General features: G+C 33.9%; 1 protein-coding gene across 1 annotated transcript in view; it reads right to left on the bottom strand.

The window, feature by feature from the left end:
- VIPR2 (vasoactive intestinal peptide receptor 2) overlaps window positions 1-14,672 on the bottom strand; it is a 64,168-nt gene that overhangs the window by 34,285 nt on the left and 15,211 nt on the right. Inside the window, exons 3-4 of the mRNA XM_084511198.1 lie at window positions 12,868-12,975; window positions 9,216-9,313 (exon numbers count right to left, since the gene is read on the bottom strand). Of these exons, the coding sequence (XP_084367324.1) occupies window positions 9,216-9,313; window positions 12,868-12,975 (206 nt within the window). The remainder of the gene's footprint in view (window positions 1-9,215; window positions 9,314-12,867; window positions 12,976-14,672) is intronic.

A 14,672-nucleotide genomic window follows, 5' to 3' on the forward strand; every position in this document is an offset into this window, starting at 1 on the left:
AAAAAACCACATTTTTATAAATACATAAATGAGAAAAGGAGGACTAAGGAGAATCTCAATCAATTACTGGATGTGGGGGGAAACACAGTGATGAGAGATGAGGAAAAGGCTGAGCTACTTAATGCCTTCTTTGCCTCAGACTTTAGTAGTAAGACCAGTTGTTCTCTGAACAATTCAGCCCTCTGAACTGGAAGATAGGGATAGGTTTGCAGATGAAACCAAGTTACGTGGGAGTGCTGATCTACTTGAGGGCAAGAAGCCTCTACAAAAGGATCAATGGGCCAAGGCCAACTGTATGAGGTTCAACAAGGCTAAGTGCTGGATCCTGTACTTGGGGCACAACAACCCCATGCAACGCTGCAGACTGGGACAGAGTGTCTGGAAAGCTGCATCGAAGAACCTGGGGGTATTGGTCAATAGCCAGCAGTGTGCTCAGGTGGCCAAGAAGGCCCACAGCATACTAGTTTGTATCAGAAATGGTGTGGCCAGCAGCATCACTCAGGAAGAGTTTGTCCCCCTGTACTCAGCTCTGGTGAGGCCACACCGTGAATACTCTGCTCAGTTTTGCGCCCCTCATTACACAAAGGACATCGAGGTGCTGGAGCGTGTCCAAAGAAAGGCAAGGAAGCTAACGAAGGGTCTAGAGAATAAGTCTTACAAGGGGCAGATGAGGGAACTGGAGTTGTTTAGCCTAGAGAAAGGAGGCTCAGAGGAGACCTTATTGCCCTCTATAGCTACCTCAAAGGAGGTTGTAGTGGGGTGGGATTGGACTCTTCTCCCAGGGAACAAGTGATAGGACAAGAAGAAATGGCCTTGAGTTGTGCCAAGGGAGGTTTAGATTGGATATGAGGAAATATTCTGCACTGAAAGAGTTGTGAGCCACTGGGACAGGTTGCCCAGTTGAGACACAATCCCTGGAGGTATTCAAAAGACATGTATATCTGGTGCTTAGGGACATGGTTCAGTGGTAGACTTGGCAGTGCTAGGTTAACAGCTGGACTGGATGATCTTAGAGGTCTTTTCCAAAGTAAATGATTCTATGAAATTTGGTGGGTGATTCTATAGTAAGAAACATCTGAGCCATTACATTAACATTCTCCTCACACACTCCATTTATACACTACAAGTCACCTATTGAAGCAGATGGAACTATATCAGTTATATTCACTGTATTCATAGGATTTGAAAATTGAAAGGTCCTTCATCTTGTCAGATTTTGAAGACATTGTAAAACCACATAATTCAAGCTGGGAGCTGGATTATTGTATAATAACACTAACTGTGGATGTACATGTATGTATATAAATTGCATTCAGCTGCATAAACTTACAAAAGTCTTTGCAGTCTATGAACAAACTTACATGACAGGTTTTGAGAATACAGAACTGAAAATGTTACTTTAAATATTTTTCAGCCATTAGACTATAATAAGAGAGGGTTTTTAATTTGGTGTAAAGAAAGTAGTTCTGGTTTGAATTGCAGAATCAAAGAGTCTTAGAATGGTTGGAGGGGACCTTAAAAATCACCAAGTCCAACTCCCCTTCCATGGGCACAGATAGCTTTCACTAGAACAGGTTTCTCAACACCCAGTCCAACCTGACTTTGAACACTTCCCACGATGGTTCATCCACAACTTCTCTGGGCAGCCTGTTCCTGTGTTTCACCACTCTCGTGGTAAAGGATTTTTTCCTTCTATCCCATCTAAATAGTGTTTGGTTGATTGAAACATGCCCAAAGACAAAGCTGGACTTGTTTCATTCTTCTATCAGAATTTCTCTGATAGAAGTTACTTTTGTACTGTCTTGAAAAATCTGAATATATTTCAGAGAAAATCCTTTGACCAAATCTTTTGAAATTGGACTTATCTTACTTGTATCTGAGTTCAGAATTATTAAATGAAGAAAGGATGAAACCCCACATGAACTTTCTAACAAAACATCAGATATCCAGCCACACTAATGTAATAGTGCCTCTAATTTAACCTCTAGCTACATACTCAGCTTGACAGTAACTGTCAGGCAGCTTGGATGTAAAATGACTCCTGTCACTTCTACCCAGTAGGAAGAGGATGTCTTCCTGCAGAAGAAAAAAACATACATTATTTAAAATAACGTTTCTGGCTTTCTGTACACACACATGACCCCTACAACAAAAAGTCTGACTAAAACTAAAACAAGAATCCTGTGTACTTTTAGTTTAGCTTTCAGTGCCAGTAGGACTGAATCTATCTGCTGGCCATCCACCTGCCAAATGAACAAATACGAAATAGCTACATGGAGGTATAAGTCAACATTGAAGGAGCAGACAGCTAATCAGCCAAGAGTACTTTCACATTACCATAACACTGACCATGGCCATTTTGTTCAAACTAAGTACAAGCAAATAAAGAACAATTACACAATAGAAATGATTTTATCATACACATTGTGCACACAATGCACAGATTTTTAGGTAAATCTATTCTACACTTGAAAATGTGGTGAATGAGCACATTCCTTCTTTCAGGTCATTTTACTGGTCAAGTATTATATGATTTTCTACTGATCAAAAGATAGCCTTGCTTCTCAAACTATTACAAAGCTAAGTTAATGCAAATAGATCTTGAATCTGTTATTTCAAAATTTATAATTATTTGAATTTGTGTGTTAAGATTTGCAGAAACAAGTAAAATATTTAGCTGATTAGCATTACTTTACCAGGTTCAATATGAGAATGGATGTAATCCTACTCCTTAAATTTTCTGTATGAGAGTAAACAAAATATCTTACTATGCCTGTAAGACCTATGTAACTCTTACAGACTCAGAAAAAAAGGAAAAAAGGAAATGATGTTCTGAAATTATGTATTTAATAAATATTAAAAAAAAAAAAAGATGAAAACCCACATTGTGTCATGGCAGTCAAAATACAGAAAAATAAATTACTTTAGAAAAATCCTGACCTAGATATAACTATCAAATATTTGTCACTACTCTATATTATTTTACATTGTACAATTTAGAAACAGACTCTTCATATTGTATTACTCCAAAACAAATAGACAAAATAATACAAAATCTGATAACAAGGGAAAATTAATCTCTTTCATGTAATCTGGGCATATTTTATTCCTTATTCACTATTTTGTGTCAAACATAGTCTGCCATAGTTAAACTTCAGCTTAACCTCTAGGCTTAATTAAAAAAATTAGACTGACAGAAGTAAAATGAGTAAAATGAGTATAGACTGACCAAACCAGAATTTAAAACTAAATTATATATATATTTTTGAAAGATATTAACAAAGAGAAAATATCAACCCCCCTTCAGAATTTGTAACTCCATTCAAATCATAAACTGATTTAAAGCACGCATTGAAATGACAATTAAAAATTAAAGCACGGAATTGAAATGACAATTATGAAATTGAAATGACATGAAAATTTCTGCAAGTGTAACAAAAATGGCATTTTTGTAATGTGATTAAGAATAGGTGGCCTTGCAAAATATTCACATGGTTATTTGAGCAATACTGATTCCAAAACTGAAATTCAACAATTTACTTTTTGTGTTTTGAGGAAAATACTCAAATTACAACCAGTAAACCAACTCAGTTGGTGGTTAGGCACTACAAAAAACAGTAGCTTATGATTTTCACAATTGTATGGAAACATTTACATTATGTCTATTTTCTAGACAATAAAGACCTAATACTAAGAAGTTTAGACTTTTTTTTTTTTTTTTTTTTTTTGTGGCTAACTAATTTTAATAGATTTTACAAGTCTATGAAAACACTACACACAAAAATAACTTGTTTTATTATAAATTTGTGTAATTTGTGTAACTTGCCATACATTTTTGGTAAGATTTGTTCTTACGCACTCTTGTTTTGTTTACTTTTGGACAAAAAATGGACAACTTTTTCTGCTAATGCATCCTTCAAAGTTAGTTTCATGTTATTTTTATTAAGTTTAGGAGACAGAAATACTCTTTGCTTATAGAACAGACAGTGCAGAAAGTTCCTAGTAAAGGTTACAGTTACCCAGGGGATCTTTCCACGTCAGCCTTGGTTTGGAAGGACCTCTAGGGGTGAGAGGGTAATTCTGTGCTAAAAACGTGTCGAAAGAAGTGAGGTATAGGAGTGGATTCTTTGTCCAAAGGAGTTTCACTATTGACCAGATATTACCATTGACATAAAAGATGAACACAAACCTCCCTATTTATTTCATCAAAAAATATAACTACTAATATATATAACTACTAAAATATCACTACTGAAGTATGATCATTATAATCACAGATGATGCTATTTTATTTATTCTGGGGTCCAGTGTATTCCTGTAATACTGTACGTAACAGTCTAGTATTCACAAATGTGATTTTTGCAATTATATTAAAATATGAGCTCTCACGTTTTTATAATATAGGTGTCAGAGTACATTCCACAATATTCAAATGTTGATATTGGATGAATGTATCAGAAAACCTTAAACTGCACAATCAATATAAAATTATTTGGGCCTCATAAATTAGTTCAGTGCATTAGAAATACTGAAACCAGCAAATGTAAATATGAATATTACAAAAAAAAAAAAAAAAGTTCCTTCCTTTTGTAAAATTAACTTCAACAACACAGTAGCCATTTCTAAACACTTGTAGCACTTAATATGAGAGTAAAAATATATACTGAAATAAAGAAATGGATGATATGTTATGTACAATTTGCTTATTTATTATTAGGCACACATTTTTAGTTGACATGGCATGGAACAGAATTTACTAAAAATATATCTAATAAAATTTGTATTCCTCAGTATTTAACCATCTGTATATAACAAATTAATGATATCCCTTTTTCAACATGGTTCTCCTTCAGTTCACTTGAAGCCTAAATATCATCCAAGAAAAGAAGAGACCAGCAATGCTTAAAGTACCTATTAAAAATAGAGATTAATTTTAGCTGTTTAATGAGAATATCATCTTATTCAAAGTTCAAATAATAAAGGAGAGATGACAATTTTAACAACACAAAAACCTCATTACTTTCCTGTGTAAATATATACCAGTATATGTGTACCGGTGAATGTGAACATTCTCAGTATGTACAGACATTTCGCAGAGTCTGTGGGCAATCTGCAATTAATAAATTAAATTTCCACTGCACTCCCACAGAAGAGAATATCAGATTATATTCAAGCCCGGTCCTTCTCACTTGAAGCCAGTAGAAGAAGATTTTGTATTTATTTTAAGGTATACTGATCTCTTAATTGCATCTTATGAAAAAGTAATGAAAACTGCGGAATGTAATGTAAATAACAATAGCATGACTCACAAGCACACAAAACAGCATTGGTAGACAGCAACCTGCATTACATTTTCTTGAAAGGGAAGCATTCAATTTAGATTTGGGACAAATGATCTAGGGCAATGATGCACTTCATAGATAGTAGTAATTGATCTGTTTTCTAAAGGTAGCTACAGAAATTCAAGACAGAGTTTGTCCAAGTCAGACAAACCTGACCTCGCTGCCATGACTCCAACTGTCTTGGGTTGTGTACCTCGAGGAACACACCTAGGATATTATGACAGCAGCCTAAGAGTGGTTGCTTCAGGCAACTTGCCAAACAGGAGGATATTTCTTTCAGCAACAATGCTTCCACGTATACACAAGCAGTATCCTCATGTGTAATAGCACTGAGGATCTTTCTCTTCATATGACCCAAGTATTCAAATCACATAGCCTGTGACTTATATTTATTGTATGGTGTGTGATTTAATAAACCTTGGGCCAATTTAGACTAAAATTAGATAAACTGTATTGACTGACCCACTCAGTACTTTAAATAAAGTGTACATATTTCAGTCCTTTACATTCACCATGCATCTTGCCTTGTGTTAGTAATGCAGAGAGTCTAATACCCTATGAGGACAGCTAATACTCATGAGTCTAGATAAAAGATGTCAAAATATATTCACATGAAAAAAAAAGGTTGCAACAAGACTTAGGTTGGGTTAACACACCTTGACATATTTTTCTAGCATGGTCAAATCAATTCACTCATTTTGCCATTGTGGTGCCACGAGCTCAACAGAAATACACAAGGAAAAAAAGAAGATACTTATTTGAACGACTGGGATGAAGCTAAAACATGATCTTGAAGGTTAGCAGCATTTAATTTTCTTATAGGAACGAGATTGGAAGTATATAATAAAGGTTTAAATACACAGTCTTATGTGATGACAACAATTGTTCAGTCACACTTGCCAAAGTAGTCTATAAATACAGACAAGCACTGAAGACTACTAAACTAAGATCTAATATCAAATAAAACATTCTATTTAAGGATTCTGCATCAGCAACTTATTGTTAATTTCAAAATGTTATGCAAATATTTTCTTTTTATAGAATCTGCTAAAATACCATTTGACATAGAATAAAAATTGAATGCTTTAACTCTGAGTAAAATCAATGAAAACTGTGGAAACAGTGATATTTTTCATACCCTGAACAGTATCGGTGACCTTGGCAGAGAAATAATGGGTGACCTGCTTTCAGTATCTTATTTAAACTTTCTCATTTCAGTGCACTTTCAGTCTAAAAATTTGGTACCTATGAATTAATCACCTCTTCAATATTTGTTCGCCAATGTCTTTCTCTCAACCTCTTCCATAATATTCAAAATTGCTTGAAACAGGTGCATATCTGGAGATACATATGTGTGTGCATACATATGTGTGTGCATACATGCACATATATTTAAATAAATATAAATATAAAATATAAAATATAAATATAAATATAAAATATGTATGGAAATATACATACTTATATTTACACATATTTATACACATAATACACATATTTATAGAAATATACATATATATTTTGAAGTTAGAGATATAAGTCCGTATCCTAAAAGACCATAAAAATAGAGAATAAATAGTTAAAATATGTAAAAGACCAGAATAAATACTTAATTGGATATCTAATGGAAATTCATTCAGCAGTGAAGTTACAGGCAGCAACCTGCAAAGAGAGTTTCTATCTCCTCTCCAAACATTTTCTTCAGAGAAAGCATACAAAAGAAAATTTAAGACAATTAAATACAATAATTAAATAAAACAATAAGAAAAGTATTTTGTCACCTTTCCTAAAATATTATGGCCTTAGTTACTGTAACTCTGAGAGTAACCTCATACATTGCCTGCAAAGCATATTGTCACATGAAATTTTTGTGTCCAAAGTATTTTGTACCTGAAGACTTAGGATTTAATTTTTAACTCTTTTTGTTGAAATTCTAGGTCAAATGCAAATGAAATATGATGACTAATGTTGAGGAAAAACATTTTGTTTTGAGGTGCTACCACTGAGCTCTAAGATTCAAATAGAAGAAAATATCTCCTTTCTGTGTTAACAGTTGGCATTTGAATGCCTCCTGAAATCTCTGAAATCTACTGAAAGATACTATCATTATTTATATTTCCTCCCACAAAGAGATGGATTTAAACATATGCTTTCCTGTTTCCCTTTTCAGATTATATTCTGATAATTTCATCCTTTCTTTAGCTACCAAAGCCAACCAAACAGCCCTATGACAGTTGCATATTTGCATTAAAATATAGTATTTGCACAGGAACAACCTGCCCTGTGGCAAGCCAGCACCATTGTATAAATATTTATTTTTGACTTGTCAAATTGAGGTTGAAAAAGAGTTATTGCCATGTCTCACCAAAATAACCAGCTTATGATAGTCAGGCAAAGAATATTCTCAGAGCAATGACACTGGTAGATGAAAAAAGAGGACAAAGACCCTCAGGCCATGTTGCTTGAAATGCATTTTCCACTTTCCATCCCTGCAACATGCTATGCGCTCGTGTCATATAGTATCTATGGTAGATGTCTAGGATATTCTGTCCATTGTGCTGTTGCTAATGTTTTTTTTTCTGTACCTGCTTTCCATATTTCTTCTTTTTTTCTTCCTTGTTGGTTTATTATTTGCTCTTTATCAGGCTTATTCAAATGTCACTACTACTTCCTATTTCCAGTTTCTCTAGGTTAATTCCTGCAAGTACAGTCATTTCAAATTACTTGCATTTCAATTTTCATTCAAATTTTCAGTACTTGCATTTCAAATTACTACTTCAAATTACCAACAAATACGTAAAACAAAAACTGTTTTTCAATTCATACTACTTCCTTCTTCTGCTAATTAAGTAAATCTTACTACTTGAAATAATATCATTTGTTAATTTAATTTTTTTATGTCTTGACCAATTTTGCCACCATATGACAATGTTTCAGATGATTATAGTGTTTTAAAACAGCAGTTTTAGCAGTTACGTGTGTGTTATGAGCAATCAGATGACACTGATGTTTTGGAATGTGTCTACAGAAAGGACAGTAAAGCAACATATTCTATTTTCTTTATTACCTGTTTTCAACTATAGTGCTGGAAGGGCTTTTAAATACAGAAAGAGATGACAAAAACTGCATATCTTAGCTAGAAACCAGCACACCTCTGTAAAACAGCTGGAAGAGGTCTGCTATAGTTGTTCCACACATACTACAATTCAGGAAAAAACAACCAGCAAAGTATTCATGAGATGACTTCATCTGTTCATGATAACAAAAGTTCTACTGACACTGTGAGCTCATGCCTGTAAACAAAATCTTGCACTGCTAGTCTCAGCAGACAAACTGATAGAAAGTAGGTAAGATGTCATGGAAAAAGCACTACCCTCAACAACAGAAAACAAGGAATAGTTTTACAAATTGAACAAATTAAGGTTTCCATTTTTGCTATATTTAAGATATCTCAATAGCTTTTTGAACCATTTCTATTCAGTAATGCAATTTGAAGTCCAATGTAAATCTGATAACTTAAACACACACAAGTGATCAAGTGGTACATATATTATCAACAGATTATTACTTTATATACACTGTTCACAAGCCCAGTAACACTGCAGTATCAGAAATACAGACCCATGGTGTTACAGACAAAGGTGTTACTGAAATTAACACCTGTTTATAGTCTTGAGTTTCAGGAGGTCAATGAGTTCCACATTTCTGTTTTTGTCTTTGTCTTTGAAATCCAAGCATATGGCAATTGATGTTACCAAAAACATCTACAGAATTCCATTAATTCTGATAGAGCAAAATGTGAGTTATTTGGAAGCAGACCATGTTTCTTTTGAACACCAGCATCTAAATGAATAGAAAGAATGTTTTTCCTACCTTATACTCATCCTCATAGTCATTATATCCACAAGTACTGAAGATGTCAGGAAAAATATCTGACCATCCATTACTCGTACAATTTTTGCTAATATTTCCTGTAAAGCAAAATTTGAGAGTTTAAATCAGGAGGACTCAAAAGTCTGCTCATTGATGAACTGTTAATCAATCTAACATTGCCATCTTCTGTAAATAACAGAATAGAGCTAACATGCTCTATTTCCTAGCTCCCCTGCATACTCAGCCATTTCCTCTCATGTACTCTTCATTAATTTTACTTTGGCTTTTAATGTTGTTCTGAGTTGCCTTTGCACTGAAGAAAAACAAAAGCAATTCCAAGCTGTGATTGCAGGCTTCTGCTCTGGTATAATAGCTATTTCTATGACATCTGCAAAACTCTGAAATTTATTTTGTCTAAAGTATACTGAATGAAGGCTTTCAGCTCACTCTATAGAAGGGCTAATTTGTAGATAAGGTAATCTGATAGAAAAGAAATTTAAGTGATAATTGTTCTGAACTCCTATTTAAGCTTTCTTGAGAAGGCAGTAACAAATGAACTTATGAGTTATTAAAGCTCTTAAATATTAAGGTGAAAAATTACTGCTACAGCAAATTTTGGTAGGGTTGGTAATGCATTCTAAATGCCAAATTTGGTGATACGTTGAAGAACAATGAAATAAATACATATCTTGAATCTCATCCTTTGAACCAAACATTGAAACAATGTAGTTATGGAAGGTACAGGAAATGTGTAAGTATAGTTAGAAAGTAATTTTGAACAGTTTATTTCAAACTAAGCTTTTGATTGGAACTGAGAAGTTGACTCTTTTCCCCTGTAAAGTCACTCAAATGAAATTGGGACAACCCATGATACTACTCCTTACTCTAACAAATATGCACTAATGTGTATATAGTATGGAACAGCTTAAATAGAAAACTGAAGAGTCTGATGTCAAAGTAAAGGATAGTCATTAAAATTATTATAACATCCTTACAATGTTAAATCTTGAGCTACTTCCCTTCACCTTTCCTAGAGAAATTTTTATATCTATGATGCTTGAATTTATAACAACATATTGCTATGGTTTGGAGGTTACTACTGGTCTTTAACTGATATGGAGAAGTCTGTTTTCCATCACCCAGGAACAATTTTACGTGTCACAGATCAGCTTTGTCCAAAAATAACTAAATGTGTTTATATACACTCCAAACTAAAACCTTTGTGATTTTTATCTTGCTCATTGGTTACTGGAATTTCTTCTTTGTATAAAGTCTTCAGCTGAAAGTTGTAAATATCCTACCAAAGGGTTGACCAACAAACTACAAAATCTCTCTAGCTTGTAACTAGACCTTGACCTCAACCCACAGTATCTTCTCAAACTACAGAACCACTTCTGCAGTTTGGCATAGACATTACATTTTTTAAAGAAAATGTAACCTATTTATACATTCTGAAGAGTTTTCATTTTAAAAGTACATGAAGATTCTCTGATCAGGCAGAGGAACATTTTAACAGAACTACAAACTATGTCAAAGCTATTTTTGCAAGAAAAAGACTATGTATGCAATATGTTATAGTATTTTCTTCTGTAAGTATTTTAAGGCCATCTAACTTAAACAGTTAGGCCAAGTTCTATGGAAGGCATTGGGTATTTCTGTACCATCTTTCTATGCAATTAATATTTCAGATAACAACCAAACTTAAAACCTATGATGTTACTTGACACATACATTTTAATATGAAACTTCACTGAATAACTACCTGATATTCATATATGTACATTGGTATGTAATACGGAAGCACTATAGAATAATATGACTGCTTTTATAGCAAACAGTCATTTAAGGTGAAGTCATTAAATGTTCAGTAGAGAATTGCGTGGTATGCTTAAACTATAATTCTGATCATCACAGAAGAAATTAAGAGCCAGTTCTCCAAGAGCTGTGAAGATGAGATGACAACTATTTTTTTTAAATTCCCAGTTTAAAATAAGAAATCATTTAAAGAAATGTATTAAAGGTATTAAAAAAGTCTACACATAACTTGGAAGAATTCTGTGAATAATAAAGTACTCCAGATATTTTTTGTAGAAGAATTTAAATTTCCTCCCAGGAAAAAAAAATACATCTCAGTAGTCTAGATAAATAAAAAGATTTAGATTTCTCATTTATAGATATTTTGATAATTTCCTGTCATAAGATTCAAGTTAAGTTGCAATGTTCTGTATACAAATTAAATAAACAATATATTGTGGAACATAAACAAATTATAAAGGTGCTGAGATACTTAATTAGGCCATAATTGAATCACCCATGCAAGATGTTTGCTGTCTTCCTTCTCTGAAATTACAGAATTACAAGATTTTAAAAGACCTCTTAATTGAACAGGCACCTCTAAAAAAATCACCCTATTAGTTCCACAAGCGAGCAGTAAACAGGTGGCTATGAAAAAAAAGCTGTGTATAAGACAAATTATGGCAAATGATAAAAAGGAAATGACCTTTTTGTCCTGATGCCCAAGTGAGATAGAGTTTAAAACATTGTGAAGAGTTTAGATAAGAAAAAGAAAATGTTATTGTAATACAAGATACTAAGAGTTGTTAAATATCAAAAGTCTAAACTTTACATAGAGAGTAAGCATGTTCTAGCTTTTGGCAAAGAGAAGTAGTGTGATTTAATTCACATTAAGAATGTTTGATATTTATTAGTTTGCCTTGTCTTATGCCAACACAGTATTTTCTACTGAGTAATTTGAACGCTTTTATAGATTTCACAAGATTTTGTCAAGATTACACATACTCGCTCCTTTATAAACTGTTTAGACTATCCGTGATAAACTAATCAAGATTCACCAGCTCCAGGAATGAAAACCTTTGCTCATCTGTAAATTGCTTTATTTGTCTGCTTTTTACTGGAAAAAGACTTAATCAGCAGTTTTCAGAATAAAGGTATTTTATTCATATCCCAAGATAGTATTTCTGCACAAAGTTTTATTTTTAGAAAAGGGCTCCACAGACAGATTTAGAAGATTAATCATAATTAAATCACTGTGGTAAGTTTTGCGTAGTTCCTCATGACAAAGATTTCTCACCTGGGCAACAAGGATAAGAATTTTACTGCTGCATTTTGAGATACATATGTGAAAAGCTAAGATTCCATGATCTATTTTTAAAACCCCACTGACAAGGCAAAGTGCAAAATTAAACTGTAATATCACATGATATATCAACAAGATTGTGCAGAAGACAGTGGACTTAAAACAGGTCTCAGCAATCTGATGAGACAATTGGGAAGCTCCTTTCAAGTTTCACTAAAAAGCAGTATAAAAGGAATATAAAAAGCACAAAAGGAACAACCTATATGTGACCCATTGGCAACTGTTAAAGAGGTCTGCCAGGCTTGGCTGCATTAACAATTAACATAAACAGGTCATAAAAAGCAAACGATGTCTTTAGCCTGGATGAGCAGTATCAGAACGTATGTTTAGCACCTCAGAGAATACCATATGGACCACAAAGACAAATTGGTCTTTTCACAATGTATCATGAACAGCTCTTTACAAAAATAAAACCGATTGCAAGTAAACATTTAAAACATATTATTTTATCAAATACTAAAGAGCACAGCAAAAATAAACCTTAAAATGAAATACCTGGTTTTCCAGAAAAAAAACTAAATACTTTTGGGCAAGGGACAGTGACAGTCTCTCCAATCTTTGCAGGACGCCAACAAGTGATGTTATCCCAAACTCCAACACATCCTGTAACAAAAACATTAATAACAGACATGAAAGCTCAGTTTGGTTCTAACCACCCTACTGTATATATCCTGTAAATAGGTAAGACTTGGTAGAAGCTTTGGATAAGTAGTTCAAGAAAGTTTAGACTATTTAAAGAAATAGGCAAAGATAATATTTTCTATGAAATTTTTAAGGGAATCATAAGTCTGTTGATTAACCAGCTTCTTTTAAGTCAGTTAATATACTTGTTTGCAAAATGTCTCATCAAAACTATGTCATTTTGATGGCATAATGCTAAGATACATTAAAAAAATGTAACAAGCAACTTCTGAGTATTAATATAGTTTACAGGCAATCCAAAGTTTTGAGACTCTCTTAATCACTGTTTAATTAACTTTTTAATTTGCATTAACAGACAAACTGATGATCACAAAGAAATATTTAAGTAATTTGTTGAACTCAGCAACACAGACATCATGACTACATCATTACTGGAGAATTCTTGGAACAATGTGTATGTACTCACAAAATCATCTCTCCAAAACTAAGTAACAGAGAATCAAAGAATGCTTTTGTATATTTATTACAGCTGAGGGTCCAGAAACACAGGTAAGTTTCCTTTCTAAGTTAGATCCTCCCCTACATCCTGCCACTGTCACCTTTTATGCAATTTGTAATAAAGAAGATGCTATTTCTCTCTTTTATAATGCATAAATACTTGTCATAGTCGAATAGCATTATTGACTAAGTGTTGTTAGTGGCAGCTGATGGGCAGGTAAGAGGAGGGGGAAGAAGTGTTTCTCAGTTATGCCACCTGCCATCTTCTGTATTGCCTCACTGCTACAGACTACTTGTAGGCAGCTTTACTACGTGTTTTTGCTTATGCAGTAGGCTGCAGGATGGCACTGAGCAGCCAGGATGTCCTCCAGTAGTATATGGAGCTGAGCATACAGATTCATCTACTGTCCTTAGAGTAGGTCTGGTCCTGAAGTATATTCAACTGGCCAGACATGCCCACTGTTTTCTTCATGGAAGTACACGCTCTTTCACTCTCTCCACCTCTTCCTCTCCATGACTTTATTTTATGTTTTATTAGATTGGGAAAACTGTCCTGATAGGAGGCTTCTGTTAATTATAGGAGGTGGAAAGAGGTCAAGAAACAATCCTCATCCTTGTTAGATAACAGGAGGAATCCTTGTTCTGATGCAACCTCAGAAATAGCAAAACTTTTCTCAACATCCCATATACCCATGTTAGTAAGACCAGAAGATCCAAGCAATGACAATTGCTTAGGCCAGGTCCTTCTGTGTCTCTGCGTATTATGCATGAATATTTATGAAGTGAGCTCCAGGAGATGGGGTTATTTTCTAAGTCAATCTGTGAGTAAACATCGCTTGGGCAGGTCCACTAAACTTTGCTTCTTCCTTACAGTTAAAAGATCAAGAAAACTCTTCACAGCTTAGAAAAAAAGGAGTTTGGGTTATCCTCATTCTTCATTATTAAAAGAAGAAGTAGTAGTAGAAGATTAATAGTATGCTCTACTAAATTAGGCTGTGGTTGTCAAAAGGCATCTCAATATTTGAGAAAGGCCTTCCACAGTCATGCAGTTCCCACTGGCCGTGTTTCACACAACTGACACTTTTGCACTGTTCTTCCCACATTACTTATAGCTGGTGAACAAAACCACTTGAGGCTCCCGGCTCAATATCACACCTCCT

Source organism: Aythya ferina (assembly GCF_964211825.1).
Source record: "Aythya ferina genome assembly, chromosome: 2".
NCBI lineage: Eukaryota > Metazoa > Chordata > Aves > Anseriformes > Anatidae > Aythya > Aythya ferina.